Source organism: Trichogramma pretiosum, unplaced genomic scaffold, assembly GCF_000599845.2.
Source record: "Trichogramma pretiosum strain Unisexual culture from Peru unplaced genomic scaffold, Tpre_2.0 scaffold3, whole genome shotgun sequence".
NCBI classification, from domain to species: domain Eukaryota; kingdom Metazoa; phylum Arthropoda; class Insecta; order Hymenoptera; family Trichogrammatidae; genus Trichogramma; species Trichogramma pretiosum.
The window spans coordinates 648,539-675,352 of NW_019641698.1; the positions used below are offsets into that span (position 1 = coordinate 648,539).

The 26,814-nt window shown below is 34.8% G+C and overlaps 7 protein-coding genes and 1 non-coding gene across 12 annotated transcripts in view; 1 reads left to right on the forward strand and 7 right to left on the reverse strand.

Annotated features, from left to right (window-relative positions):
- Positions 1-4,469: 4,469 nt before the first annotated feature.
- Positions 4,470-6,421, reverse strand: LOC106652811 (gustatory receptor for bitter taste 66a-like). The gene is made up of 7 exons (XM_014371949.2): positions 6,005-6,421; positions 5,662-5,930; positions 5,376-5,579; positions 5,057-5,309; positions 4,918-4,986; positions 4,746-4,835; positions 4,470-4,688 (listed from the first exon to the last, which is right to left on the reverse strand). Exons 1-7 carry the CDS (start codon positions 6,296-6,298, stop codon positions 4,563-4,565), a joined length of 1,305 nt encoding a protein of 434 aa, XP_014227435.1. The 5' UTR covers positions 6,299-6,421; the 3' UTR covers positions 4,470-4,562.
- Positions 6,422-6,781: 360 nt separating this feature from the next.
- Positions 6,782-7,889, reverse strand: LOC106652812. Its single transcript, XM_014371950.1, has 6 exons — positions 7,867-7,889; positions 7,595-7,783; positions 7,254-7,500; positions 7,121-7,189; positions 6,962-7,051; positions 6,782-6,886 (listed from the first exon to the last, which is right to left on the reverse strand). Exons 1-6 carry the CDS (start codon positions 7,887-7,889, stop codon positions 6,782-6,784), a joined length of 723 nt encoding a protein of 240 aa, XP_014227436.1.
- A 2,504-nt stretch (positions 7,890-10,393) lies between these two features.
- LOC106652886 (helix-loop-helix protein 1-like) lies at positions 10,394-12,204 on the reverse strand. The gene is made up of 4 exons (XM_014372049.2): positions 12,103-12,204; positions 11,177-11,251; positions 10,952-11,086; positions 10,394-10,854 (listed from the first exon to the last, which is right to left on the reverse strand). Exons 2-4 carry the CDS (start codon positions 11,239-11,241, stop codon positions 10,701-10,703), a joined length of 354 nt encoding a protein of 117 aa, XP_014227535.1. The 5' UTR covers positions 11,242-11,251; positions 12,103-12,204; the 3' UTR covers positions 10,394-10,700.
- Positions 12,205-14,621: 2,417 nt separating this feature from the next.
- LOC106652813 lies at positions 14,622-16,250 on the reverse strand. Its single transcript, XM_014371951.2, has 7 exons — positions 15,948-16,250; positions 15,609-15,877; positions 15,366-15,545; positions 15,047-15,302; positions 14,898-14,969; positions 14,750-14,839; positions 14,622-14,681 (listed from the first exon to the last, which is right to left on the reverse strand). The coding sequence occupies exons 1-7, from the start codon at positions 16,248-16,250 to the stop codon at positions 14,622-14,624; spliced, it is 1,230 nt and encodes a 409-aa protein (XP_014227437.2).
- Positions 16,251-16,750: 500 nt separating this feature from the next.
- LOC106652874 (cilia- and flagella-associated protein 251-like) lies at positions 16,751-18,325 on the reverse strand. The gene is made up of 2 exons (XM_014372032.2): positions 18,118-18,325; positions 16,751-18,023 (listed from the first exon to the last, which is right to left on the reverse strand). Exon 2 carries the CDS (start codon positions 17,986-17,988, stop codon positions 17,032-17,034), a length of 957 nt encoding a protein of 318 aa, XP_014227518.1. The 5' UTR covers positions 17,989-18,023; positions 18,118-18,325; the 3' UTR covers positions 16,751-17,031.
- Positions 18,326-19,170: 845 nt separating this feature from the next.
- On the forward strand, positions 19,171-21,639 carry LOC106652814 (sodium channel protein Nach-like). The gene is made up of 11 exons (XM_023462313.1): positions 19,171-19,204; positions 19,281-19,411; positions 19,489-19,679; positions 19,751-19,901; positions 19,968-20,113; positions 20,198-20,291; positions 20,358-20,733; positions 20,808-20,861; positions 20,932-21,091; positions 21,168-21,274; positions 21,332-21,639. The coding sequence occupies exons 1-11, from the start codon at positions 19,171-19,173 to the stop codon at positions 21,637-21,639; spliced, it is 1,752 nt and encodes a 583-aa protein (XP_023318081.1).
- Positions 21,640-22,832: 1,193 nt separating this feature from the next.
- Positions 22,833-26,814, reverse strand: part of LOC106652943 (probable beta-hexosaminidase fdl) — a 51,119-nt gene continuing 47,137 nt past the window's right edge. For 4 of the 5 annotated variants that reach the window (XM_014372142.2, XM_023462334.1, XM_014372143.2 and 1 more), the window contains 3 exons: positions 26,487-26,788; positions 25,973-26,400; positions 25,378-25,525 (listed from right to left, as the gene is read on the reverse strand). In XM_014372142.2, the coding sequence (XP_014227628.1) occupies positions 25,378-25,525; positions 25,973-26,400; positions 26,487-26,788 (878 nt within the window). Of the gene's footprint in view, positions 25,526-25,972; positions 26,401-26,486; positions 26,789-26,814 lie in introns of all 5 variants that reach the window. The other variant, XM_023462333.1, reaches the window with a different exon arrangement.
- Positions 25,720-25,792, reverse strand: Trnak-cuu. The gene has a single exon. It is a non-coding gene; the product is annotated as a tRNA-Lys (tRNA).

Below are 26,814 nucleotides of genomic sequence, written 5' to 3' on the forward strand. Positions count from 1 at the left end.
TTTCTCCATCCTGAGGATAAAAGCAATGCCACTGAAATGAGGTTTGGAGAGATCCATATTATTAGGTCTAGCACTTGGTAAGGTTTATCTTCAAACAGATGTGCATAAAAGCTGGTGCTATCGTAAAATAAATAAAGGAAAGTTATCATGAGTAACATCGTATAAATAAAGCTTGGTAAACGATATGCTTTTCCAACGGGATACTGTAAAGGTCCAATGCCTAAAATTGAGTTCATAATTAAAATCGGTATGTAGGAATTCCCGATAGTCGAAGCCATAATGCTTAATATTCTGAAGCGCACTCTGTACTATTTAAAAAAAATTCATTTGCCGAAACAAATCCTTTTTTCAAAAGGAATATATTTCTTCGTAAATAAATTACAATACCAATAATCAATATGATGGCGTAGTAAAAATTTTAGATGAAGTCAAGATAATATTGAGACTGTTAAGTTTCATTTATTTAACTTCCTTAAAAAAACAACAACATTTTATAATTTCAAATTGGCATAATTATCATAAAATTTTTTTATGTAGAGTTCAGTAAGGTTTGCTGGAATAATCATTTTCGAAGATAATCTTTCTACCATACCCTGATTTTGTAATAAAATTATCAAAAATGTGATGGTGTTTGAAGCAAACTGTAAAAATTTAAAAAAAATTAATTTAAATTATATATATTATCAAAATATAAGGAAAAGGGCGAACTTACCTCTCGAAAACAATAAAAATTTAATGAATATAGATTAAGAATTGTAACAACTAATGGATGCTGTGAAATTTGCAAGTATAGTTGCTGTATCTGTGGAATTAAATTTAAATTAATGTCAATGAATATTTATACTCCAGCCCAAAACTCACCTCTAAAGCAATACTCGAATGACAAAACCGAATTTTATGAGCGATTTCGCTGGTTTTTTCAGACTTTAAATTATTACAAATAAACAACGTGCATTTGATTTAAAAACCATTATTATTTTTTTAGAATATATTGACCTGTTTAGACATACCTTATAAATGATACTCGAACCTAGATACATCAGGTACATGATTTTACAATAAGAAAAAAACAACTCCAGTAGCAATCCAAAAAGCATCCGGGCTATCATTGATGCAGGAAGTCCAGAATCATCTAATGTTATATACACCGTATGAGATGTACCAATCACATTGAAGAATAAGAGGATATTTGTCAACAAAATTGGTACTTCATAAATGTTGTTGAGTTTTCGCGCAGTCATGCATAATTCTAAATGCACTTGTCTATGAGAAAAAAAATATTTTCTTTACTTGTAAATTAAATCTCAATTCATAAAAGCTCGATTTAAATTTTTTGAATTAGTCTTACGGACCTAATAGTAGACAGAAAAAATTTTATATCGACAACGTTTTTAAATTTACTCGGAAAATCGATTTCAACTTCACTTGCTTCATGTTTTTCTTCAAAGAATAATTCAATTTCTTTAACATTATCTTGTAAGAAATTATTTATACGGTCGAATCTTGAAGTGATCATTCTATTTATAAAGTAACGTGTTGTTTTAGTAAAATTTCATTGAAACTTGAATAAACTTAGTAATTGATACAAACATTAACAAAAATGCATGATCTTACAAAATAAAGTATGAATTACTTACGATAATTTCACAAATATATTCAAATCATTGGCTAACGTGAAACTTGCTGAAGCGATGATAATGAAAGCTTCGGTAAGAGCTTCTTTAGTATCGTGCAATAATGTATAGCGTTCAAAAATAATGACAATTACGAAGGATAGGCTGTAAATACTCCAAAAGAAAAAAATACGTAAGTTGTGGTGGTAAGTTTTCTCGTAATCCGAAGATATTCCAGAATCATATAATATACGATCGATTGAAGAGATTTTAGCCATATATAACGTGAGGCTCTGCATGAAAAATCAAAGACTCGTGTTTAATAAATAATGGTAACTGTACTGTAAAAATATTTACCTTCTGTTTAAAGTACGTGACAAGAGCTGTGAAAAATCTAAAAATGACTGATAGATATAAAAAAAATAAAAAAAATACTCCCGTAGACGATGTAAAAATTATTTTGTTTGTAAATGTCTTAAAAACGTCCACTGTTACATAAAATTGAATAAAATGGTGCCCAAAAATATATAGAAAGCTAAAGTTAAACCACGGATGTTTCGTAGAATTTTCAAAAACTGAGATCCCCGAGATTCTGTTAAACCACATAATAGGTTTGAGCGATTCTTCAAGAGTGCTTATTTTTCGTTTAAAAAAATTATGAAATTTATTATTATTAAAACACATTGTTGAAAACTTTTAAAAATTTGATTTAAAATTTATAAATATGTTTAGTTGTACAAATGAGCTTTTCACGAATTTCCACGTTCTGATTGGTACTTTTGTACCACGAGCTCGAAACGATGAGTATTTTTTTATCGCAAATCTTTTTCACGCATGAGCTATTATTATGAGAAATAGGTCTTGCGCAGTTACAGAAAAAATAATTTTTTTTCAAAAATTTCTCTCTAATTGACGTATAATATAGACAATCTTTTTCTAGTTGAAAAATAAACCTTTATTCTGAATGATAAATGAAATGAATAATTTTTTCTACAATTCAATTATGTTATGTTAACTATTTATAATTTTGCACTACATTAGTATAGCGTAATAACATTATACTCGAATTTGAGCTAAAAGAATGACGAATGTAAATACCATCCCAAATATCTAAAAACATATATCAAGCTCAATGATCAAACTAAGCTTTAATCAAAAGAGAAAAGGATATGTTCAAGTTACCTTTTTAATTAAAAAGAGGTTCAGATGGAAGACTCCAGCAGCATGTAGTTCTAATTTATTTTCTATCAATTCCATGATAAAATATTTCATCTAGAATAAATAGATACCGAATTTGAGTTTTTATTAAATCTTTGAAAATTCACATAATCAAAAAGAATACTTCGATTTTTGTATCTTCAGTTATCATGGGTTCCTCGTAAAGTTCACATATAATACGTCCAGATTGCATCGACTGCTTGTATTATGAAAAGTTTTTTTTATTAAAGTGTATTAACTTCGATTACTTTTATTTAACAAAAAGCCATTTGATTGTGTATGCTTACGATGTTCTGTAATTTTGAGCAAAACCAACTTTTCAAATAAATATTTACAAAATAAAATATCGTCCAAAGTACGTATCTCCATAATTCGTTCACTGAAGCGTTCCTAGCATTAGGAGAAATGAAAAAAAGTAAAATGGTAAAAGTACAAGATACCACCATGACATGGGTAAATATAATTGATAATAACAGATGAATTCCGTAAGCGCTATTAGCTTTTCGACAAAGTTCTATCAGACTACTCCGTATTAATCTGCAAAATTATTCAAATACAAATTGAAAAAATTTCCTCGAATTGAAATGATAGTAAAAAATAGTTTGTCTCTACAATTTACCTAGCGCTTTTCATTAAAAACACGTAGTCTCTTGTCTCCGTTTGCGAATCATCGGTTTCTAAAACACCACCGTCTTTACGAAAACGTATCCAATAACGAGGATTATCATCATCTTTATTGGTAAGTAATAATTTCATTATGCTATTGAGTTTTTTGAGTTTAAAGTAGGCGTAACTAAACGTAAGAAATTTCATTTTAAAATATGCAGAGGATAAAATATTGTTGCTCTTAATTTAAAATAAATCAAAATTAATAACTACCCGAGTATATTTAAAAAAGTCGAATCCGCAACAATCATTATAATTACGGGATAGTTTTTAAAGGCAATTATTGATACTTGTGTTCCAATATCTTTCCAGATGAGTATTCCATTGATGAAAATTATTAATAAAGTGAGTAAGAATAACGCTACAAATTTTGAAAGAATTTTTCGTAGTATAGTAGAATGATATTTGGGTATTCCTATTTTTTGCAACATAACATTGGCTTCGGATGCTTTAATGATGCACTTTTTCAATCCCTAAAATAAAATTCCTTAATTTTTATAATAATTAAATATAATTTTTTAAGTAATTACATTTATTTGAACCCATCCAGATATTTGAACACTCATCGATATGAAAACCAACATAAAATAACAAACTTTTTCAGTTTCGGGTCTCATACACATTGACCACAATGTAACCAAGTGTGGATATGTTAAATAAATCATGCATCCATGACTTATGATCAGAAAGGAAGAATAAAATATACTTAACAACCGACGCTGTTTTCCAAGTGGGTATTCTATTATACCTATTCCAAAAATCCAATTTATAATTAACATAGGCAAAAACGGCTTCAGCATATTGATGTAAGATTCGTTTATTCTTAAACTTTACAAAAAATATTGAATTTTAAAACTTTTACTTTTACACCGTTGTATGTTGAAACACTACAAGCTATGTTCCATTTAAAAATAGAAAGTAGAATTGAAATTTACAAATCACTGGAACATTGAATATTATAGCACCTTTTTTTCTATTATCATTTATTTGTTTTTTCCTGTTATGTTTTACCAACAGACAAGAGAGTTGGGAGTAATAAGAATAATTACGGTAGTAAACCATTTTTTACGGAGCAGTTGTCGATAATGTACTGTTATCATCTATAGAACTGACCAAAACATTGGCTGCCCTAATCATATCAGGCTGATTTTGTATAAGAATCATCCAGTAAGTAGTTACAGATCCTACGAACTTTATTATGGAAAATCAATCTCAAGTCTTTACTTGAATTATCATAAATCAATTTACCCCTCTCACGTATTTGAAGTCCAGAACGATTAAACCGCAAGCTGAAAAAAACAATGGGTGTTGCATTACCTGCAACGAGAGTTGATGAATCTGCAAAAAAATATTTGGTTGCAATAAAATGTACACTTTGATCGTTTTAATTTTCTAAAGGATAAAAGCAAAAGCTTATTACGTCGTCGACGAGTTTGCTTTGAAATTTCGTTACGTGGATCTCGTGAGCTATCTGACTGACTTTATGCGCCTAAAATATTAAATGACTTGTAGTTTCATCGAATCGAATGATTTAAAAAAATTATCCTATTGTTACGTACTTCCGATGACACTTTAACCGTAGTTCGAACGACTTGCAGCATTCTCCATACGATAACTACGATCCAAGCTCCGAGAGAACAGAACAATTGAATTTTTCTCGGCAAAGATACGTTGGGTAAATGGTAGACTAAATAAATACAGTATCCGAATCCGGTCAAAATAAAAAAAGAAGATGCTATTTGCATCGATATTTGTTTACTCAACGTCTGATTGACTTCTCGCGATGTTGTGCACAAATTCAAATGAAGCTGTCTGTTATTTATAATGAAATAGCAATTAAGTGATCGAAATTTTTCGCTGCATATTGGGTAAATTTACCTTGACATTTTTAAAATAATTTCTACATCATACTTGTTTTTGATGTAAGAGCTCGATCGAACGGAGATTTTGTTTTTATTTTTTTTGGTTTTCTTCGGAGACAATAGATCCAGACTTTTTACGTGTTGTAAATCATTTTGCGAGGGGTGAGTTGTAATGTTTTTTATCAGTTCATTTAATTTTTCGAATCTTCTTCCAATAGTTCTGTGGAAAGATTGAATATCAATTTGGCTACTTAAAATTCAATGTCATGGAATTATAATAACTAAATTAAATCATAATTTACCTTATATAGACGATGAAGTTAACTTCAATCATGGAATTAATTTGTAACGGTATTTCAAATGCAACAACCACAGCAAGAGCATGTCCAAGATGATCGAAAATGGCGTAAATGAGTATCAAGTCGCAAGTAAATATAATTATCACCCCAGTCAACCAGGCCAATACCAAGCGTAAATTTTCTTTCAAATCGTCGTAATACACGGGTTCGATTTCAAAGCATTCCAGAGTCGCGTCGATCATACTGACATTTTTAAAGAACTTTTTCGTTTTCTATTTAAAATAGAACGCATATAAATGTATGAGCTTGGCTTGATATAGATACACATTTTCATAAGATTACTTACTTTGTGATTGTATATTCCCAAAATAGTAGTGACGGAAGCTATGACCACGTTGATGTACACGATTATACGAAACATCAACATTACCGAATGATAACTCAGTGGCATGGGTGGTATGAGTAGGAAAGCATACCACAATAAAAAACCGTAAGCCAAGGATCTAATCAAAGCGTAAAAAATACTGAAGAAAAACCAGACTCGACCTATTGGCACTTCAAAGACGGCAAGTCCTAAAATTCTGTTGAGCCAAAGTAAGGGCTGATATGCCTCGACGATATTTTTAATTTCCCTCTTCATTTCGGTGTCTTGCGAGTAAATTATTCAATACGTTTGTGCATCGACATTGTTTTATTATGCCATTGGTCAAAAACTCATTTATTATTTATGTATTCATGCTCGAAACTGAATTATAAAGTTGAAAATTCAATTGTACGTATCGCGCATCGAGCTGGATACTGGTAATGAATGAAACTAGTTGCTTTTAATTAAATAGGATGTGCTGTTTTATTCATTAGTGCGCAGCAGTAAAAATCGATGAGTTATTCATTTATCTAATGAAAAGTGCATTATATGAAGTATTGATAAAAGGTAGCTCCAATTAAAAATATTTCACGAATCTAATTAATTCTAAGGCTTTTTTCCATAAATTTACCTAATGACCATAAATTATAAAATATATTATAATACGCATTTCATTATTTAAAAACGATGATAATTGAAATATACATGAACATAAAGATTAAATTGTATTTTTTAATATAAATTAAAATATTCCTTTCATTAAAATAAAGTTCCATTGACGTGAAGGATTTTATCAGTATGTCTTAATATATTTTTATGAAACTGAGCAAAAGTCAGTAGGAAAAGTAATATTGATCCACAATACTAAATAAAAATATACATATGAATATAGTCACATCAAGGTTTTCCAAGATCGTCTAATTAAAAATGTTTACTTACTTCACGCAAAAAGAAATGATCCATGTTAGTCAAGCCTTTGATGGTTAAAATTATTGGATTCAACATGATTTGCAGTAGCGTTTGATTAATCTGAAGATAATTTTTTAATATTTAAGAAGACTCGATAGATATCGTTACTTGAAGTATTATTTTTCTTACTTCTTTGGATAAAGTATTTGTTTGCAGCGATACTTGAATGGCATGGACTATCTTGTTAGTTTTTCTAGCCTACAATGATAATTTTGATTTGAATATTTGAAATGTTACATTTTTTTATTGGAATCATTCTTACTTTTTTCATAAAATTTTCACTAGATTCCACAACGTAGATTAATTTGAAAATGTAAATTAAAATCCAATAAGAGTGATGAATTAAACGAATACGATTCTTCAATAAATCTAGCCTCTTAATCATAACATACATGTGATAAAAGTACCCTGATACGTGACTGAAAGTGGTTATCAATTGAACTAATATTATAATGCCAAAAATATTGTTAATTTTTTCAGTATTTATAATTAAAGTTAATTGTATCTGCCTATAAAACAAAAGAAAATTCACATCTTTGTTAATTGTCAAATCACTTATTACTTTACATGCTATAAGAACATGGGAATGTATTGGATGTGTACCTTAAAAGATTCCACATAAGCTCACGTTGATTACGATCTTGAATATGATGATTTGATTCTGCAAGTTTCTTCTGATTTTGAAATACATTTTGATAATTATAAAAGTCACTCAAATCAACTCCAGGGAATTCCTTTTTAAATTTTTTCTTCAGTAAAATGTTCAAAATCTTAAATCTTTCTCTAATACACCTAAGAAATTAAGAAACTAGATAATAAATACGAAATAAATTCAAATTTATTGTGTGTTTAGTGAATGTTAGTGATAGACTTACTTTATACTCAAACAAAAATACATTTGGTTTATTGAACTTGAAAAAAATGGAATTATATAGTTGAAAGTAGCACTTATTGATGACAAAACTTTATTCTCTAGCGTTCGTCTAGGAGTGAAAAAGTTTAGTAAAGTATTTGAAACAATTAAAATTACGACGAAACCACTCCAAACTATTATGATTTTAGTATTTTTTCGTCTTGAAAATTTTAGATCATAACCGACCCCAAAATCTTTAAAAATGTTGTCGATACGTTGAATACTATTAAATAGTGTTTTCACTTTCTATTCATAAAAAAAATGGATATTTCATTCAATTTTAATCTTTACTAATGAGCTCTGCGCATACTTACTTTGTCGATATAATATCCAAAAATTATCGAACTTATTACAACAAAAATATCAAAAATATCAATAATTCTATGAGTCAATGTAACCAATGATAAGCGAAGATCGTGCTCGATAAATTTTTCTGAATAATATGCTGACATAAAGTACCAAAATACAAAACTGAAAGAATATAAAATACTCAAAGGAATTCCTAAATATTTTGAATGGATACTCAAAAAGGCGTGCCCAAAAATTTTTGATAAAGTAGATATGGGCAATAGCTCTTGCTCCATTTTTATTATTATTTTATATTTAAATCTATTAATAAAATATTAGAGCTTTCAATTCATACAAAGGAAGCAAAAAGGATACTGAGAAAAGCAAAATACTAGCGTAAAATATCATCGTCTAAATTTTTATGGATGAAAATTGCTGGTAGAGTAATTTTAGTTGTTTACAATCCTGAAATTATCGCACCGTGCCCGTAAAAACTTTGTAAACAAGTGTAACAATGACAGTTTATTATTTTTTAATATTTGTGCTGTTACTAGGACTGATATCTGATAGCGCGTTCCTGAAGAAATGATCAACATTAATAATCGTCTTAGGACAAAATCACTATTTAAACTCTTTTCAAATATATTACTGTTCAATTAGTTTTTTGGCGCATTTTCTGTTTCAATGAACAATTTGATTATTTGAAAAAATTTAGACCAGTTTTCAAGCACTTTAAATATGTTGACACCACTTTAAGCCTCGAGCACTAGATGGCGAGACCTTTAGTTCAGTAAATCTGCAAGCGACAAAGTCAACATATTTGTATAAATCAATGTATAGTCACGGATTTGAAATTGTGTATGAAATTGATAAAATCGAATATTTAATGTTGTTTCCTCGAGCCTTTGTCAAGAGTAAGCATTTTCTCTTTAAAAAATGTGAGTTAAAATTGTCATCCGCTAAATTAAATTTATTCTTAAATCGACCTACAATTGACAAATAACTTTCACATAGGTCGTCATATCGTCTCACGAAACCTCGATCGAGTTCCTCGACGAATCGCTCCCATTGCTCGAAACGTAAGTGCGCAGTAATAGAATTTTAACTATTACCGCTCTACTTGTAACTCGCATGTTATATACAGGTTCGGGCGACGAGCGAAAATTGCATGCGGTCGATTTGCATGCGCCCAATTCTCCCGAGACTAAGCAACCATCCGCAAGCATTTTGTGGACTATAGGCAAAGGGGATCCTCCAAACATATACGGCGCATAGAGAGACGAATAGGCTGTAATTTACGTATGTGGGTATGGATAAAACTCGGCGTGACAACACTTGTAAATTAATGCTCATCCGAGAGGGGGGTCGAGTCGTCGAGGCTATTGTAAATGGAATTCGTCATGATACATTTTTCAATCGTAAAGTTTCACTTCGAATTTCGGGACTCGATCATTGAGATGCGTTAAAGCTGCAGATGATTAAGCAAATAACACGTGTTTTTGAAAGTTTATTTATGCTAGAAAATAAGCTCTATTTCGTACAAAAAAAATATACGACGTCGATTCGTGAGTGCCGAGTAATAAAATTGAGCTCATCGAATAAGGGAGTGCATCAGACTACGATCGCAATGGAACAAGGTGATAGGTACTTGCACGTACGCACACGGGTGCTGCGAGGTCGAATCGATCACTATCCGCGACGATCCGTGAAGTTGCCTTTATTCGCTAATTCCATTCTATTTCACTTAGAGAGAGAGAGAGAGAGTCGAGCCGAGTCGGCGCGTAATCCCCTGGGACGGTCTCTTCTCGTGCTGATCCTTGGATATAACATATGTCCGTCCGCGCGCGCGTATACGCGAGTCGATCGGCCCGTGCACTCGCATCGAATTGAATGATTCCGATTCCGTGTAGGCCTTTTTTTCGTCTCGTTTTCCGCTTCTTTTTTACCAATTTTGCCGGCTGAGATACTTTTTGTACGTAAGGTTAATGGATCGCGTTTTAATCGCATTATACAGAAAGCATAACTACGATCTGTTTGTTTGTTATTATTATTTTTTTATTTCAACTCATTTCTATAGAAGATCGTAAGATTAATAATTATTTTCAGCGTATCATTGTTTTACTTTAATCTTTTGGTTTACATAATTACGGTGAATCATTTTTATGTACATTTTTCTAAAAAAATACGAGCATCGAATTATCACCTCATAATCGTTACTCCGTAATCTTAAAGTTTACAGTCTAATAAAAGCGTTTCCATGCAATAATCATACACTCAACTTAATTTGCAAGTCCTACTAATAAAAAAAATTTTGATTAAGAATACTCTTATTATTTATTATGATACTCTCAGTTATATGCGTTGCAAAACATGAACATGTACTTTTACATTCGTAACATACTTTCGATTGGTCGATAAGATATAACTTTTTGTATATGGCTAATTCGCAAGACGTTATTGTTTGAGACAACTTCACTTTCATCCCTTATCGCGTAAAATGTTCTTTCATCACGCCTCCAGAACGTGATTGAGATAAGCGATGTAACAGATTGCCAGGCGAAGAATTTCGATCTTGGAGAGCTTTTTGTCCGGCGGCAAAGTCGGCAGGAGCTTGCGGAGTTCCGCGAAGGCCAGATTGAACGCCTCGACTCTAACTCTTTCCCTGGCAAATACACGAGATAAATCGTATTATCGAGATATAATCGCATTAGTTATCTGTATTTGCGATCAATTATGAAAATCAGTGTAGTGCTGCTTACCTCGTGGCGTGAGCCGTTCTGTACTTCTGCGTGGCTCTGCGCCGTCGGCGTCTCTCTTCCCTCGAGAGGCTGGCCCCGCTCGTTATTCCGTGAACAATATTGTGCGCGCCGTTTACCATTGCATTTTCTCGATCCCTAAACATACAATTAGTCGGCGTGTGAAATGACGACTTCAAGGTCTTTGTATCACGGGAGATTTTTTTTATTAATTTTGTAGCACTGTACCTTCTTCGGTTTTGAATGCCTAAATTGCAACAGCTCGAAATAGGAAGTAAAACTTCTCTTTCCATTGTGTTATTTCTGGAATAATTTCGTATTTTGTTTATGAATTTTCGAAGATCAATTAGATTTTTCTATAAAACATTACGTATAGAAATAGATTTATTTATTCGATACAATAAAAACTAAAAAGAATTAGTTTTTTCTTTAAAATAAAATTTTCAAATGACAAGATCACTATTTATAATAAGTAGTTCATATTTTAATACAAAATCATACTATTTTTTTTTTAACATTGCAAATACTTGTCAGAAATAAAAATTCGGCGTTACAGTTTCGCGTTGTTCGAAGATATCTGAAATCTTTACGAACCTAAGCAATGATTCAAAGGCAAGTTTATAAAATATTTAAATAGCCGCAATTGCTACCCTCTTCGACTTTTATTCGATTTGATACCTATACGTTTTTACACCCGTTTCGGGGCATAAAAATCTACACTTTCACGAAAACACGTCCCCATGGGGCCTGTAAATTGTCACATTTGTTTCCAAATCAGAAGACTAGTGCTTCCTTCTCTCGTAACATTACACCAAATGCATCATTTATAAAGATTGTGGTTGGCTCTTTTCAAATCAAAGAAAGATAAGGCAGCCGAAAAATTTAAAGTATTACTATCGTAAAAGCAAAAAAAAAACAAATAAATCTTGATTACTACGCTCAAGTTTCAAAACGAAAAATAAATAAATAAAGAATCTAACTGCAAGATAAAGGGGAGTTTTAATAACAGTCGTCACGATTAGAATCTTGAAATATTTGTTTTTATTTTTTGTTATGACGAGCTATAGAATAATAATTAAAAATGCTCCACAATAAATTATCGTGAAAATAAGAAAGTATTTTTTAATGTATCAAAAATATCGTACATGACTCACCAAAATTACTAAAATCAAGAGTTTAATTGGATCATTCGATACAAATTACGCAGTTTAAACGTACTTTAAAATTTCATTTCAAAGAATGTTAATCGCCTTTTAATAAGCGCAGCTTTCAATGTGAGAATTACACTTTTATATAATTTTTATAATTGTCATTTAAATTTAAAATTTATATTTATGAATTTTTATTCTCGTAATGACACCACCTTTATTTCACACCAACTTTTAAGTATTAGTATGTTATGATGCACTTCACTGCCTACATTAATTTCGTAACCGAATGAACGACAACAAAAATACAGAAATATCGATGCACTATTGACGAACTTAAAACTTAGTCTGATAAGAGTTTTGTAGACCTAGAAGACCTTACCTATCGCCGAAGAAGCTGCTTAAAGCTCTCATATATTTGAGGCTCCGCCCCAGAGATGTCACGGACCAATGCAGCATCCGAGTCAGCGCAGATTAAACACGCCCAAAGAGTTAGTCGCCATTCTGTTGAAGAGAAGTACGATATCGACGCGGAGGTACTTTTTTTCGAATCCATCGTCCCTCATTTATAATAAATCATGCTCGGTATTTTTTCATCTTATAATGAAGAATTTATACATGATTATACCAAATTATTTGACTTTTTGTAATCTAGTGAATTATATGGGAGCAGTATTTTATGAGTAACATTTTTTAATCGAATGTAGGAAATCAAATTAAATTAAATAGATCCATTAATTTAATAATTTAAATTAAGGTGCTGTGAACTACACCAAGAGAAATGAAAATGCTGCACTATACACAGGATGCTTTGCCTCGTTCGCGAAATAGATGACCTCACGAACTAAAGCAAAAAAAGCCTGTATCAGGTCAAAAAATGTCAAAAAAACGTTTGTCACAGGCATTTTAATTCGTATAATTGATTCAAATTTAAGGCAGATTTAATGTAAAATCACATATTAAAATCAAAGTATATGATACTAGATTTTATTTAAGATTCTTTTAAATGAAAACTTAGTTGATATAAAAGTACTAATTTATTGTTCACATAACTGCACAAAAAATTCTTGAAAATGAGTTCAAATAATTGCTTTTGAAGCAAAACTGAACATAAAAAGATTTGATTATGAACTCAAATTTATTCTTTTTGATTGAAAATTAATGTTTTTATACCCATTTATTTTGTTCGTAGATTTCTCAAAACTGTATAAAATCTCAATGATAATTAAAGCTAGATTCCGCTACTAGATGGCGAGTACTTTTATCTGCAAGTGGCAAAGTCAGGATAATTGTATAAAGCAATAAGGTTTTGATATGGCTTTCATTTTTCTGACAGGTTTTAATTTAATTGTAATAATTTCGCATAAAAACAAAATATTTTAGCCTGAAGGAAAAAAAATTTCCGAGGCTAATTCAGCGTTGAACCTTTATTTTACAATTGTCTGTCCACTGTAAAGAAAATTACATGAAATTTTAAAGAATATTATGCATCGTATATTTCACCCCTGCATTCTTATATCACTCCCAAAAGAGTTGAATGTTACACGCCGTAAAGTCAAACATTACTATTATTCCTGTGTGGGCTCTCTGCCTCATCAATCTTTGCACCACCGCAATATGCATATGAAAATTGAAAATGAGGTGCCGAAAAGCCAAGATGACAATCGATCACAAAAAAGTATTATGTACACGAGGTCGCGCGCGTGTGTCGTCACGTGCCTCGGCGCCGGAGAGCCAAATTATTCGACTCGGGCTCGAATATCACTTTTGATTGAAGTGGTAGAAACGTGTGCTCGAAACCCTTTTCGACGCGGTAAACAAAACGACGCGGGAATTGCTGCGTGGAAAAATAACGTATCATTAAATGCGCTGGAAGAAGGCGTGATATTGATTTGTCAACCCAGTACTGATTGTTGGTGGTTCGAAGTAATAATTGTAATTATAGAAATTAAAGTTTTAATATGTATGTTTGAACGTGTATATGTTATTTTACGATGTATTAATTTTCGTTGCAATATTTCATGCAAATTATTTTAGCGTGAAAATATTTAAAAGAAAGTACGACTTTTAATTTATATTAAGATGAGTTTTGAAAAATGTATTCATCACTTTATTTCATGCGATTATATAAATTATATTTTTACGTTTTACGATAAAAAACTTATTTCAAGGCTACATTGTTAAAAAATAACTAAGGACTCTGAAAAATAAATAATTTTTAGTTTTAACTTAAAAAAAAATCAATAATCAACATTCCTGTTTGCGAAGCATTACCAGCGCCACAGGATACTTAACGCTCAATCAATATTTAGCGGTAAAATCTGTTGTATCAAGCGTTTCTATTATTGATTTTTCTATGGAGAATGTCAGTAGATGGCGTCTAAGGTTTGATCTTAGTAGGACTTTGTTCTATCTGTGTTATTGTTTTTTGTTACTTTATTAATGATATTAATGAATACAATTAACTACACAAATTCGTACAAATATATTATATGATTAAATAACAATTTTAATTTGCTTTTAATTTACTTAGATCCCCCAAGTTGGACCAAAATCATCACGTAAGTCACTACAATCGTTGTCACCTTTAATTATGGTAAAAAATTATTTTATCAAATTAATAAATTATCCAAATATATTACGAATACTTTACCGCTTGTAATAATGTAAAGTCCAATTGCGCGAAACCATTGACACTGAATTTTATGGGATTTTGTATAATTTTAACTTCCATATCTCTTATCTGAAGAAAATAATTTTTTCATAAAATTCGTTAGATTATTTTAAAAAGTTCAGTGTACCTCGTCTTGGACTTCCTTCGAAACGGAGGGTTCATCGTAGAGTTCAGCAAGAATATCACCTGTAAGTATAGACTATACGAAAAAAATCAAAATAGATGAAAATATAATCGTGAAATTGTAAAAATTATGGTATTTGGAATTTTACTTACCTGTTCAGTGATGTTACTGCAGCGATAACACAATACGAGTATTTTTCCACCGAAGAATATGATCCATATGCAAATTCTTGAGAACACGCGATTGAACTCCACATAAGAGAGGCTTCCAAAGTGAACGATCAATCCGTGAGCGTGATAAATGTTTATGGTCAGATACAAAATGCTTATGACGGACGACATCAAATTGTGCAAACCGTACGCTTTGTCGATTATTCGGCACACCTTGGCCAACTCCAAGTAAGATTTTCTGAAATCGAAGTCGACGTGAATATCGTGACAAAATTCGTGTATGATCGTATCAACAATTCACCTCGTAATCTGAACTATGAACAATTCGTTCTTTGTCATTCTGCTCTCCATGTCGTCTCGGCAGCCGTAGCAATCGTTCAAGTAATTTCTTACGATTTTTTTATGCTGAGGAAAATTTTCCGTACTCGTTAAACAATCTCTCAATATTTTATTCAGCAATACCATGTCGTTCGTCGCGTAACTGGAATCGAAAGATGCATAAGTAAAAGGGTTGGGATCTGAGCAATAATGTTGTTTCTCGTACCTAACGATATTGGAAAAACTGGCATCGGCTACCGACACTATGAAGAACGAATAATTCAAAACGAACCAGAGGATACCCTTCTGAAGCAGCGGCAAATTTTCACTGATCAAAGTCAGAGAGTTGAAGATGCAAATGCCAATGATGAGGGATAAAAATATCGAATATCTTCTCGTTTGTTTCAGAACGAGTTTTTTGTAATCTTTGGAAAAGCCAAGCTTCCCAATCAGATGATCCACTATTACAATGTGCTTGAATATTTTTCTCAAGGCCTAACGATATTTTACGAATCATTGATATGAATAAACAAAAAAAACGGAGTTTACGAGCTTCGCCACTCACCTTGCTGCGTCTGTATCCCAGAAAGAAGCAGACAAAGACGATGAGCATGTTGCAATTGAAGTGACTCTTCATCGTCTTCTTATCGAGCGCGAACTCGAACTCGAAATCGTCGATGTTGGAATAGGTATAGATGCAAAGGAAGCAAAAGGAGAACAGAACGGCGGCGTTGTAAAAGAAGCTGAATATGCGATGCTGCTTGCCGATCGGATACTCGATTATGCCGATTCCCAGTACCCAATTCGTCACGAACATCAGTAAAATCGGCGTCTGTACCGTCTTCAATAGCTTCTCCACCGGGTCCATGTTGAAAAAAAATTATTATCGTATCGTATTGTATCGTTCTCGCATCGACTCGCTTCGAAACAGTAACGATGCTGCACGCGAGCAACAACGTTAAAGCGTTGTCCGTCGTCGGAGCTAATGGCTTGGGTAATTAGTTAAAAAATTTTTCAGACGAAAGCGAGTAAAAAGCAGAGCGCGACACGCGACGCGCTAAGTGAATTTATTTATACGACGCTCGTTCAACGATGACAGCGACGCGCGACGCGTTTTAATTACTTTGAAAAAAACATTTATAATAATAAAAAAATGTATTTGTCATGGAGAGAAGCAATTACTGTCACGAATCCTGGTAAAGTGCGTGAAAACTAATTTGAAATAAAAGTACCAACGTCGCGGCTTGGAAATCAGCGAACGCTTGGACAGATGGCAGCAGCTCGCGGGGTGACGTGCGAAACTTACCGACGCTAACAGTCGATCGATATTCAAATTTTGAAATTCATAGTAATGTTACAAAAACGATCTTTTATTGTAAAAGTTGAATTATTTTATTGAACTATACGAAAATTTAGAAAATATATAAAACAATTCGAGGCTTACCGCGTAAGTACACGACGATACAAAGAGCCCCCTATTTTTTTTTTTTTTTTTTGCTAAAATAATCAACAATACTAAATGCCACTTATATATATACATAATCGCAGGGTCAGAGAGACCTCGTAGTCGTGTGTGAACTTGACAAAAATATTCAACGGATTTATCATTGATCATTATTTGTAAATAAAAACGAAAATATATAAAACTTTCACGACTCGGTGAAGCGATCGAGCATAGTTTTCAGCTGATTGATCTGGTGCTGCGTCGCGTTGGGATGGCCGCCGGCCTCGAGGAACTTCATGAGGGCCTGGCCGCCCTTGATGGCCTCCTGGAGGCTCGGAGTCGAGCCGTCGTCGACGACGTTGTTGTTGTTGTTGTTGTTGTTGAGATTGGCGCTGGCAGCCGAGTCCTTGGAGTTGTCGTCCTCGCGGCTGATCGGCTGCTTGGCTTTCGACTTGTTTTTGGCGCCGGCTTTGGGTCGTTTGCGCTCGACTACCTCGCCCTCCTCGGGCTCGACGAAGGATTCGTCGTCCTCGGAATCCTCCTCCAGTTCCTCGCTATCTTCTTCACCCAGTGACTCCTCTTCCTCTTCCTCCTCTTCTTCTTCTTCTTCCTCCTCCTCCAGCTCTTCCTCGTCCTCCTCTCCGAGTTCTTCCTCCCCGGAATCCACCACTTCTCCTTCCTCTCTCTCGTTCATTTCCGCCTCCATAGCTTCCTCGTCCATCTCCTCTTCCTCGTCGGATTCCGGCAATTCGGCCTTTTTCGATCTCTTGCGGCTCTTCTCGGGCGCGTCCTCCATGGTCTTTCGCTTCTTCGCCTGAGGCTTCGGGCTGTCGTCGGCCGGCAGCTCGCCCTCCTCTAGCTCTCCGGTCTCCTTGTCCTCGGCCTCTGCTGCTGCGGCCTGCTTCTTCGACTTTGACTTGGCCGGCGGCTTGGGTGAAGCAGCGGCACCCGAGACGTTGCCGGCGTTCTTCAGCCAGGTGCGAATCGTCGAGGCGTGAATGTTGAGAATCTTGCCGATCTCCACGGCGCTCTTGCCGTTGGCGGACATGTCGAAGGCCGACTCCTTGACGGCGGCCGAGTAGCGCTGACCGCCGCGCTTGGGCTTGTTGGCACCACCAGCCGACTGCTGCTCGTCCATCGATTGATTCACTTCGCCTTCCATATCGAGATATAGTTATTCAATTGTCGCAATTGGATCTGAATCGAATCGACACACCTCCGCGTTAGATATCGATGCACACACTGGTATTCGAAAAATGTATTTTTAAAGATGTATTTTTAAGGTACTCACGTGATTGTAAAAACGAGATCCGCGCTCAACGACGTCCGTGAAAATTTTCAAATCTACGGGAGCAATCCTTCGCTCGCGCGCACGACAGCTTCTGTCACACCGTGATTCAACGTACCGAGAGACGAGTGTGTGTTTTGCTTGTGTTTATACCGCCGATGTGTACAAACTCGCCGATCGAAACGTATATACACGCGTATATAGCTACAAACACGCGCGGCTCTCTGTCTCTACTGCCTGTATGTTACATTCGACGATAAACAGAAAATTTCGAATGGAAACATTTCGGGGGATATTTAGGAAATTTTGTATTACCTATTCGACAAATAAAATGCTCGTATTTTATTTCTTTCTTACATTTATTTATATTATATACCTTCGATGATGTAAAAATGTTCGAAGGTAATATTTTTGTACGAAACTTCGAATTCGTATTTTACTCAGGGAGACGAAAATTGTATATATGGATTTCCATCTCGGAGAAAATATTTGATAGCTGACGTATTGGGAATGATAAAAAGGATGTTGCGGAGATGCAGAACTACCACTACGCAAGTTGCTCTCGCCACCACCCCCTCCCCCCAGGGAAATAAAAACAAAGGCTCTTATCTCGAAAAACGTGTCGAGTTATTCACGAAATGACCGAAAAAGAAATGTCATCCCGTACGTCCCTTTTGCGAATGGGGAAACGTCGCTGAATTACTCGTATTTTATGAATCACACACTGCTGCCGTGCGCAATGATGAAGCAATTACACAACGACGCGATGTGTCCATATACATTTAATCAGGCCGAAGCTCGACCGGCCGCGTAAAGCTTTCAACGGGATAAAATTTATCAATTATGCAAAATACGTCGTGCGAGCCTCGTGTAAAAGGCTCTCTGTGAACTCTCAAAAAGTGATTAATTCCTCGGTTCCGGGGGAACGATGTCGAAATTGTGTGTACGTGTGTGCTGCTGCACGCAGTCCCTCGGACGATACAACGTCGGTCGGACGCGATCGATCCCCCGTTGTAAAGAGTTAAGCCGATTTGTACCCGAATGCGCATCAGCAGCATGAGTTTAATGAAGCGCAAATTTAAACCATACAGTAAGTACGCACGTGATATATCTTTATAAAATTATCACAATTATCGAATGTTCGACCGATTTCTGAAATTTTATAGAGCGAAAAAATTCGTCGTTGGAGTCGTGGAAATACGTCCTGAAAGAGTATTGCAAAAATACGTCGCTTCACGGTTTCCGCTACATCGTGTCGAAAGACTCCAACATCAGCGAAAGGATCATCTGGTTTTTGGTAAAATAAGAGATTCAGTTGGAATAAGATAAAAATACGCGAGATATTGAAGAATCTTTGTCGCGAGGTCTGCGCAGGTCTGCATCTTCGGACTGGTTTTCGGGATGACGCTGATGCTGCTCATCTGGCAGAGATTCGTGCAGACGCCCACCGTGACCACCATAGAAACCACCACCCATCCGATCTTCAATCTCAACTTTCCCGCCGTGACGATATGCAATTACAACAAGGTGTACAAGCCCCGAGCGATGGAGTTCGGCCGCGAGATGTTCGTGAAATATTGTATATTACATCCAATCCGCGACGCACGAAGTGTACAATTACTTTTTCTCGTCGCAGGAGAAAGAAGGGCCTCAACGACACGGAGGTGCTGAACTTCTTCCTGTCGCTGCCCAAACTCATCAGGCCGGACTTCATACTGTACGACAATCGGCGGGCGATCGACTTTTTGGCCTCGGAGAACGTCACCATCGAGGACATCATGTACAACGTGAGTGTCGTAGATCGATGGATTTACATCGACGTTGCGAGCAATGATATTATATATAAATTATAGATGATGCAGCCCTGCGAGAAGCTTTTGCTGCGATGCGCCTGGGAGGGCAAAATTTACGATTGCAGTAAAATTTTCAAGCCCATCAAGTCGATCGAGGGCTTCTGTTGCGCTTTCAACTATCACGTCGATACTTCGGAAAATTCGATGTAAGTGGAGAGTCTCGTTTAACTCGTCAGTGAGAATTTTTATAATAATAATAGGAAAAATGACTTTCTTTTTTGTTTCTCAAGTTTCGGCGTGAGAGCCTCGAAGAGAAAAGTCAACGTCAATCCGGCGGATAAGAAGAACCTCAGTAGGCAAGAGCCCGGAGTTTTCGAAGTTTTGGTAACTTATATAAACATCAAACTCCTCGAATCGTCCATAATATACAAAAAAATTATTACTCGTCAGAACGTACCCGGCGCGGGTCGAGACGTCGGCCTGTCGGTCGTCCTGGACCTCGAGCACGACTCGTACTTCGGCCCGATCAGGCCGAGCGTCGGCGCCTCGATCCTCGTGCACGACCCCTTCATCTATCCGGAGGTCGAGGTGCTCACGAGCGTCGTCCAGCCGACCCAGGAGACGGCGGTCATTCTCTCCGGCACCAAGATGGAGAGCGCCCCCGACGTCCGCAGTCTCGATCTGACCCGCCGTAATTGCTGGTTCAACGACGAGAGGAGCCTGAGAATCAGCTCGGTCTACAGCTATCAGTCCTGCATCACCGAGTGCCGCATCAGATACATCAGGAATTACTGCAACTGCGTGCCGTTCTACTATCCGAACTATTGTTGAGTTGTTTTTTTTTTTTTTTTTTTTGTATAGTACCGAGTTGTATTTTTGATTCGTGATTTTTTTTTTCAGATCGCGAGAGGATCTGCGATCTATCCGATGTCAATTGTCATACGAAGTATCGAGGTAACTTCGATACAATTAGGAAATTTGAAAATTTGAATCATCTTATTTTTTTTTTTTGTCATTTATGCAGGAGGTCTATCGAACTTGAGATCGATCATTGACTTGGCTGCTCAGAATAACACCCAAGACGTTCCAAAGTGCGAGTGCTTACCCTCCTGCGACGATAATTATTACACGTCCAATAGCGAAAACGCTTTCATGGAAAACGTATCGTTCAACTCGCCGATTCTGTGAGTTTTTCGCGAGTATTTTCGGAGTTTCGACGAACCAAAATATATCGCTAAATGAAAATTAATATTCTCACAGGGAGGGATTGAACGTGAAAAACGTATCGTTAGCTTCGATATATTTTCACGGTATAACGTGCTTGAAGTATAGAAAAGATTCGTGGAAATCGTGGGACGATGTGGTTGGTACGTATTATCAGAGACAAACTTTTAATCTCGCTAACTAAAAGTTAAATTTTTCAGCATCTTTTGGAGGAATTTTTGGCTTGTGCGTCGGAGGTTCTTTCGTGAGTTTGGTGGAATTTTTCTACTTCTTTCTTCATAAAATATTTTATGGCAAGAGTCAGGAGAATACGCCGAATTTGAATAATTTTACGTTGGGCCAAAAAGAATTGAAAATCATAAAAATTGAACCAGTCAAGTACTTGTCCGAATTGAATTGCAAAATAAAGTCCAAGAAAAGTAACACGCCACAGCCATTGAAAATGGAAGCTCATGCGAAGTACAATTTACACGAAGAATTTATAAAACATTTTCAAGGGCAGCCATGATAATATTACAAAATTGTTTCTCTGTGTAATTACAAATATTTACTGTAAAAGTAAACAAGAGTGAAAAAAGCGACAAAAAAGAACTCTTAATTCGAGGAACGAGAATAAACTGCCGTTCAACCGATACTTTATTTACCATGTCATAGGAGCCGAGAATTATATTTACGATTAATCATTTTACACTTATGTCTATAAACGAGTTGTATTTATTATAAAAAATGAAAATAAATACATTTCAGTGTTGAAACTTGAAATAACAATCCCAAGTGTAATACCCGCGGAGAGTCTTGAATTACTCGATAGAAACTCAGTTTCTGCATTAGAGGTCTCTTCGGCAAATTTTATGTTAGGTCCTATTTTTTATGTCGTACCTTAGCACTTCAATTACCGAATTTTTAACTTTTATTTTCTTAAATTTACTTCTACGGTTAATTGTAAACAATGAGGAAAAGAGGCATTATTCCAGTGGCATTATTAACTTTTATAAAATAACTGACATTGATCAGATCAACCATATAAGGCCCAATGGTATGGACATATATCATAATAAAAATAACTAACGGCTCAAGAGGGAATTATGTTTGATATATTGCAACAAGAGTACTTCTACTAGTATTCTGAAAAGAGGTTTCCCACTTGCAGGTGCTACTTTTGAGCGATGCGCCACCTGTCGGTCGGACATGAAGCTCCAAAAGTAGAAATATTTAGTGGAATTGATTTGTTGGACTGAGTTCAGTATTGAAGTAATCTTTCCCGCCTCATTCTCGGGGATTCGTTCGGCGTAGATCAGGGATATGAATAAGATTTTAGCCCCAGTAACTAAAAATTAAATTTTTTAGCATTTTTTGAAGGAAATTTAGATTTTGCGTCGAAGTTTCTTCCATGAGTTAGGGTGGAATTTTTGTACTTCATTCTTCATAAAATATTTTATGGCAAGGCTCAATAGAATATGCCAAATCAAAAGAATTTACTTAGTCCCCAAAAGAATTGAAAATCATAAAAATTGAACCAGTAAAATACTTGTTGGAATTGTACAATAAAGTCCAATTGAAGTAACGCGCTACAACCATTGAAAATGAAAAATCGAAGCGAAGTGCAATCTACATGAGGAATTCAAAAAAATGGGCAAGGGCAGCGATAATAAAAAATTTTTTTCTGTGTAATAACAAATATTTACGCATATATTTATTAACGATCATGTTGCTTGGCTCACATGCATGCAATGTTAGATTGCAAATTTTTTCCACAATAAAGTCTTTTACATCCATCATTACAATTAATAACAAGTTGTACTTTTTCTCTACAATAAACATACTCATAATATGTATGTACACATTAAATCATATACATATCTTATGATTGTTTCGCCGTACACGTGTATTATACTCATGAATTAGTAATGCTATATCGTTTTTTTATCGTAAGTAAATAGGATACGATTTACTTATTGTACCAAAATTTTGCTCAGTATTAGTTTTGTTACAAATACTGGCGACTAGAAATTCATACTACGTACCGAGACAAATTTATCCTGATCACGATCACTAACATCTATGTAAATAATATATGATTATTGAAATGATTTATAGGAGCGTTTAGATATTTATACAGAAATTAATATGTATGAGTTCGTTGATAAATTGAGTAAAAGTAAACATTGGTACAGATATAATCATTTTTCGTTGACTTTATATTATAATTTGCCAGTGAAATTTTATATTGCTCATAAATCACACATCAGATACTTGTTGAAGTTCTTATGACGAATTTATTTAATATGCTCATTTTCAACATTTACGACCTTGAAACAGATCGTTCCTTAGTGTTCATTGGTTAATGTAAATGCTTTGAACTGAAACACATTGATTTTTTCCAACAATATACAAATCTGGACAAATAATCTTGTTTAAACGGTTTTCATTTCATTCATTTTTTGAGCTTTACACGATTTTTAAAGTTAAAGATTTTATTTGTAAATGTTATAAAATTTTCGTGTTTTCACTTGATTTTTGTATAAAAATCTGTAGCAATAATGCATATGCATAAGTACTGTTAGTTTACGCGTGAATTACTTATAAATTCACTGTTTTTTTGTAAAAACTACGATCGTATAGTTTCAGTTTTGATTGCACTTGTAAAATTAGGTCTTGATTTATTTTTATATAAGAACATTTTTGATGTGACATACTCTGTAATGTATGCCTTGTCTGATAGTTTATATTAACTTTTAATAAGCTTAAGAATAAAATATACTTTGAAAGTATAGAAAATGCTGACAAAAAGTTGATCATTAAGTTTTGAGTTCATTACCCTCTCAGCGATATAAATAAGACAATTATTTTGCCAAAGTGACGTATGAAAACTGTGACAAAGATTTAAAAACTAAGATCATATCTTCATCATAATTCAGATCTTTACCATATCTTTAATTGACCCTAAGGATATGACTACCTCTAAAATCTCATTTTTCTGATGCTATATATAGCTGAGTACATTGCATAGCAAATGACAGTATAAAAAAGTTCAATACTGTAAAAACTTCTTAATTTTACATTAATGTTCAATCATAAGAGTTGTATTCGTTTTTGAGAAAATTTAACACATAAATATCGACACCTCCTACTAGATAAATAAAATATCATACTTTTTGTAAGAAACGTCGATATTTGCAGTCAATACAATATCATATTCGAACTTATAAATCATTAAAATTAAAAAGTAAAAATTTCGCACAAATTTAATTTTCTATTTTTTCAATATGGTTTAATGATGCTCTAAGGTGCTCGAATCACTTTCTTCACTCATTAAATTGAAACATCCAAAAGGCACTTCAACAAAATAAGCCTGAATTTTACATTTATAGCAGTATATAAATTATTATATATGCTATTTTTCAATAATTAATGAAATAAATGTTATTAAATTTGGCTAGATAAATTTACTTCGTGCTTCTATTATTTACTATGATTTTTTTTTAAAAATTGACAATTTTTTTCATATGTTTTAAATTTGTATCAGAGTACAAATATATTATGCTGATGTAAGTAAATATATGCTTCATATGATATGAAATTATTAAAGTACAAATAATTTTTTAGTAACTTTTTAGTGCAGCTGCACTCATAAAATTTAAATCTTACAATATCATATTGGTATAAACAAGAAGATATTTTTATGAGCTTCAAATGGTTTTATTTGACATGAACTTTGAGCTTGATATTTTTAATCAGCTCAGCCAAAAGAACACATTAAATATAGTACTCATAAAAATATTATAAGTATTTTATCTAATATTTGATACATTTTAAATCTCAAGCTAACAAACGATTGATTGATGATGCCCAATAAAATTGGCAGTTATTCAATCATGTTGCAGTAACTATAAGTCTTCAATATCAGCAAAGACATTTTTTATAATTAGTTACAAGAAGATTAAAATTAACATACGTTAAAGGCAAGTTTCGTACACACATTTCATAATCGGAATATTTTATAATCCTAAATTACTTGTTAATGAGAACAATTTCAAATTAATATACTATCAATAGGCACATGTACATTTTTAATCATACGTGCAGATCTTGAATATGCACTAATACAAATTTAAATCGAAATGTGTTAATGGCAGAAAATTCGTCCTCGCTCAATTTCGTGAAAATGAATTTTCACCATTACGGATAACTAATTAAACGAACGTAACTAAAACTTTGTTTAATGTTTCAATACCCTCCAAATAGGTCAGAGACATTTTCCGGGGTTTTGAGTACACCAGTGAGGCCACATCGCCTCCGTTTTGACACCTCTGGAGCGCAAAAGTTCTATATGCGAAGACAGTCTCGTGTAAACGTTTTCATCGACATTATAGCCACTGGATGGAATGTCGCTCCTAAAATTAACGATAACTATATTAGTCAAACGAGTTCTCGTGGAAATAATGTTTTATCGTGAAAAATAATTTCATAAAAATTAAAAAGTTATTATAAAAATTACGAATCTTAATTTTAAATAAACAAAAATTAATTTAAAAGCAAATGATTATGCGGGGGAAAAAACTTATGAATGTGAAAAAAGCAAAAAAGTCGCCCAACGTGGGGCTCGAACCCACGACCCTGAGATTAAGAGTCTCATGCTCTACCGACTGAGCTAGCCGGGCCTGTACATAACCGGGCAATGCACACATTCAAGTAGTGAATGACGATAAAAATAGGTGATTGATCGATAAATTTAAAAATTATAAATTTTTAAAAATAATATTGAAAAAAAAATTTTTTAGTGATTTTTAACAAAAAAAAATTAGTAAACAATCAACTTCCAAAAAAAAAGGCCCACTCACCACAGTCGTTCGGCCAGGGCCGACGCCCTGGGCCATAGTCGAGGCCCCAGTGACGCCTGGCCCAGCTGCTCGCTCCAGATGGCGGCCTCGCCACCCACGATCTGGCGCATGTGCTGCTGCGCGTAGTCGCGCCAGGGCCGATGATTGTAGACGGTCTGCCAGGTGCGATACTCGCCGCAGGCGGCCTCGCCCTGCTCGCGCCACTTGCCGAAGCCGCAGTCCAGGTACCAGGCGTCGACGTGCGACAGTATGACCCGGAAGCCGTCCTCGAGTATGTCCGTGGTGTCGGGCCAGTTGCTGCCGCCCCACGACTGGATCACGTGCACCTGCGGATCGAAGTACTGCTGCAGATAGGGCCGCTTGGTGAGCGGCGAGCTCCACAGGATCACGGCCTTGGGCGCCTCGCCGCGATTCGCCCTGATCAGTTTCTATAATAAAAAAGAAAAAACAAAAATCGTAAGTTGTCTGTAGCATGAAAAAAGGCGTCCGATGTAAATAAATAAAGATAACTCACGGAATGCAATTTTCTCTCGAACTCGGCCCAGAGCACGTGATAATCGGTCATGTTCTGCGCCTGCATGACCGCGGTGATGTTGTTGTACTGGGCCCAGCACTCGAGATTGACCTCGTCGCCGCCGAGATGCACGACGTCGCGCACTTCCGTCAGATCCAGCAGCTCTCTGTACAGGCCCTCGAGAATCTTGTAGGTGTTCTCGTTGATAGGATTGAGCTGGCCGCAATTGGGCTCGCCGCAGTAGGCCGTCCAGGGCTGCTGGTCGACGCACAGCGCCAGCTCGCCCAGTCCGTGCTCCAATCCTATAAGTATAAACAAAGATATGAAT

Bases quoted from the DNA above. Each gene is read 5' to 3' on its own strand.
- LOC106652811 (XM_014371949.2), bottom strand. From the start codon at position 6,298: ATGAAGAGGGAAATTAAAAATATCGTCGAGGCATATCAGCCCTTACTT. The intron at 5,931-6,004 runs GTAAGTAATCTT...TATTTTAAATAG, and splicing joins TGGGAATATACAATCACAAA to AAAACGAAAAAGTTCTTTAA. The intron at 4,689-4,745 runs GTAAATTGATTT...TCCATAATAAAG, and splicing joins ACTTCAAATACGTGAGAGGG to TTCGTAGGATCTGTAACTAC.
- LOC106652812 (XM_014371950.1), bottom strand. From the start codon at position 7,889: ATGTATTTTTGTTTGAGTATAAA. The intron at 7,190-7,253 runs GTAAGAATGATT...TTATCATTGTAG, and splicing joins GTGAAAATTTTATGAAAAAA to GCTAGAAAAACTAACAAGAT. The intron at 7,052-7,120 runs GTAAGAAAAATA...AATTATCTTCAG, and splicing joins CAAATACTTTATCCAAAGAA to ATTAATCAAACGCTACTGCA.
- LOC106652886 (XM_014372049.2), bottom strand. From the start codon at position 11,241: ATGGAAAGAGAAGTTTTACTTCCTATTTCGAGCTGTTGCAATTTAGGC. The intron at 11,087-11,176 runs GTACAGTGCTAC...TTGTATGTTTAG, and splicing joins GGCATTCAAAACCGAAGAAG to GGATCGAGAAAATGCAATGG. The intron at 10,855-10,951 runs GTAAGCAGCACT...TGTATTTGCCAG, and splicing joins AGAACGGCTCACGCCACGAG to GGAAAGAGTTAGAGTCGAGG.
- LOC106652813 (XM_014371951.2), bottom strand. From the start codon at position 16,250: ATGGACCCGGTGGAGAAGCTATTGAAGACGGTACAGACGCCGATTTTA. The intron at 15,878-15,947 runs GTGAGTGGCGAA...AAATATCGTTAG, and splicing joins TGGGATACAGACGCAGCAAG to GCCTTGAGAAAAATATTCAA. The intron at 14,840-14,897 runs GTACACTGAACT...TATTTTCTTCAG, and splicing joins CGAAGGAAGTCCAAGACGAG to ATAAGAGATATGGAAGTTAA.
- LOC106652874 (XM_014372032.2), bottom strand. From the start codon at position 17,988: ATGGAAGGCGAAGTGAATCAATCGATGGACGAGCAGCAGTCGGCTGGT.
- LOC106652814 (XM_023462313.1), top strand. From the start codon at position 19,171: ATGAGTTTAATGAAGCGCAAATTTAAACCATACA. The intron at 20,292-20,357 runs GTAACTTATATA...ATTACTCGTCAG, and splicing joins CCGGAGTTTTCGAAGTTTTG to AACGTACCCGGCGCGGGTCG. The intron at 21,275-21,331 runs GTACGTATTATC...TAAATTTTTCAG, and splicing joins ATCGTGGGACGATGTGGTTG to CATCTTTTGGAGGAATTTTT.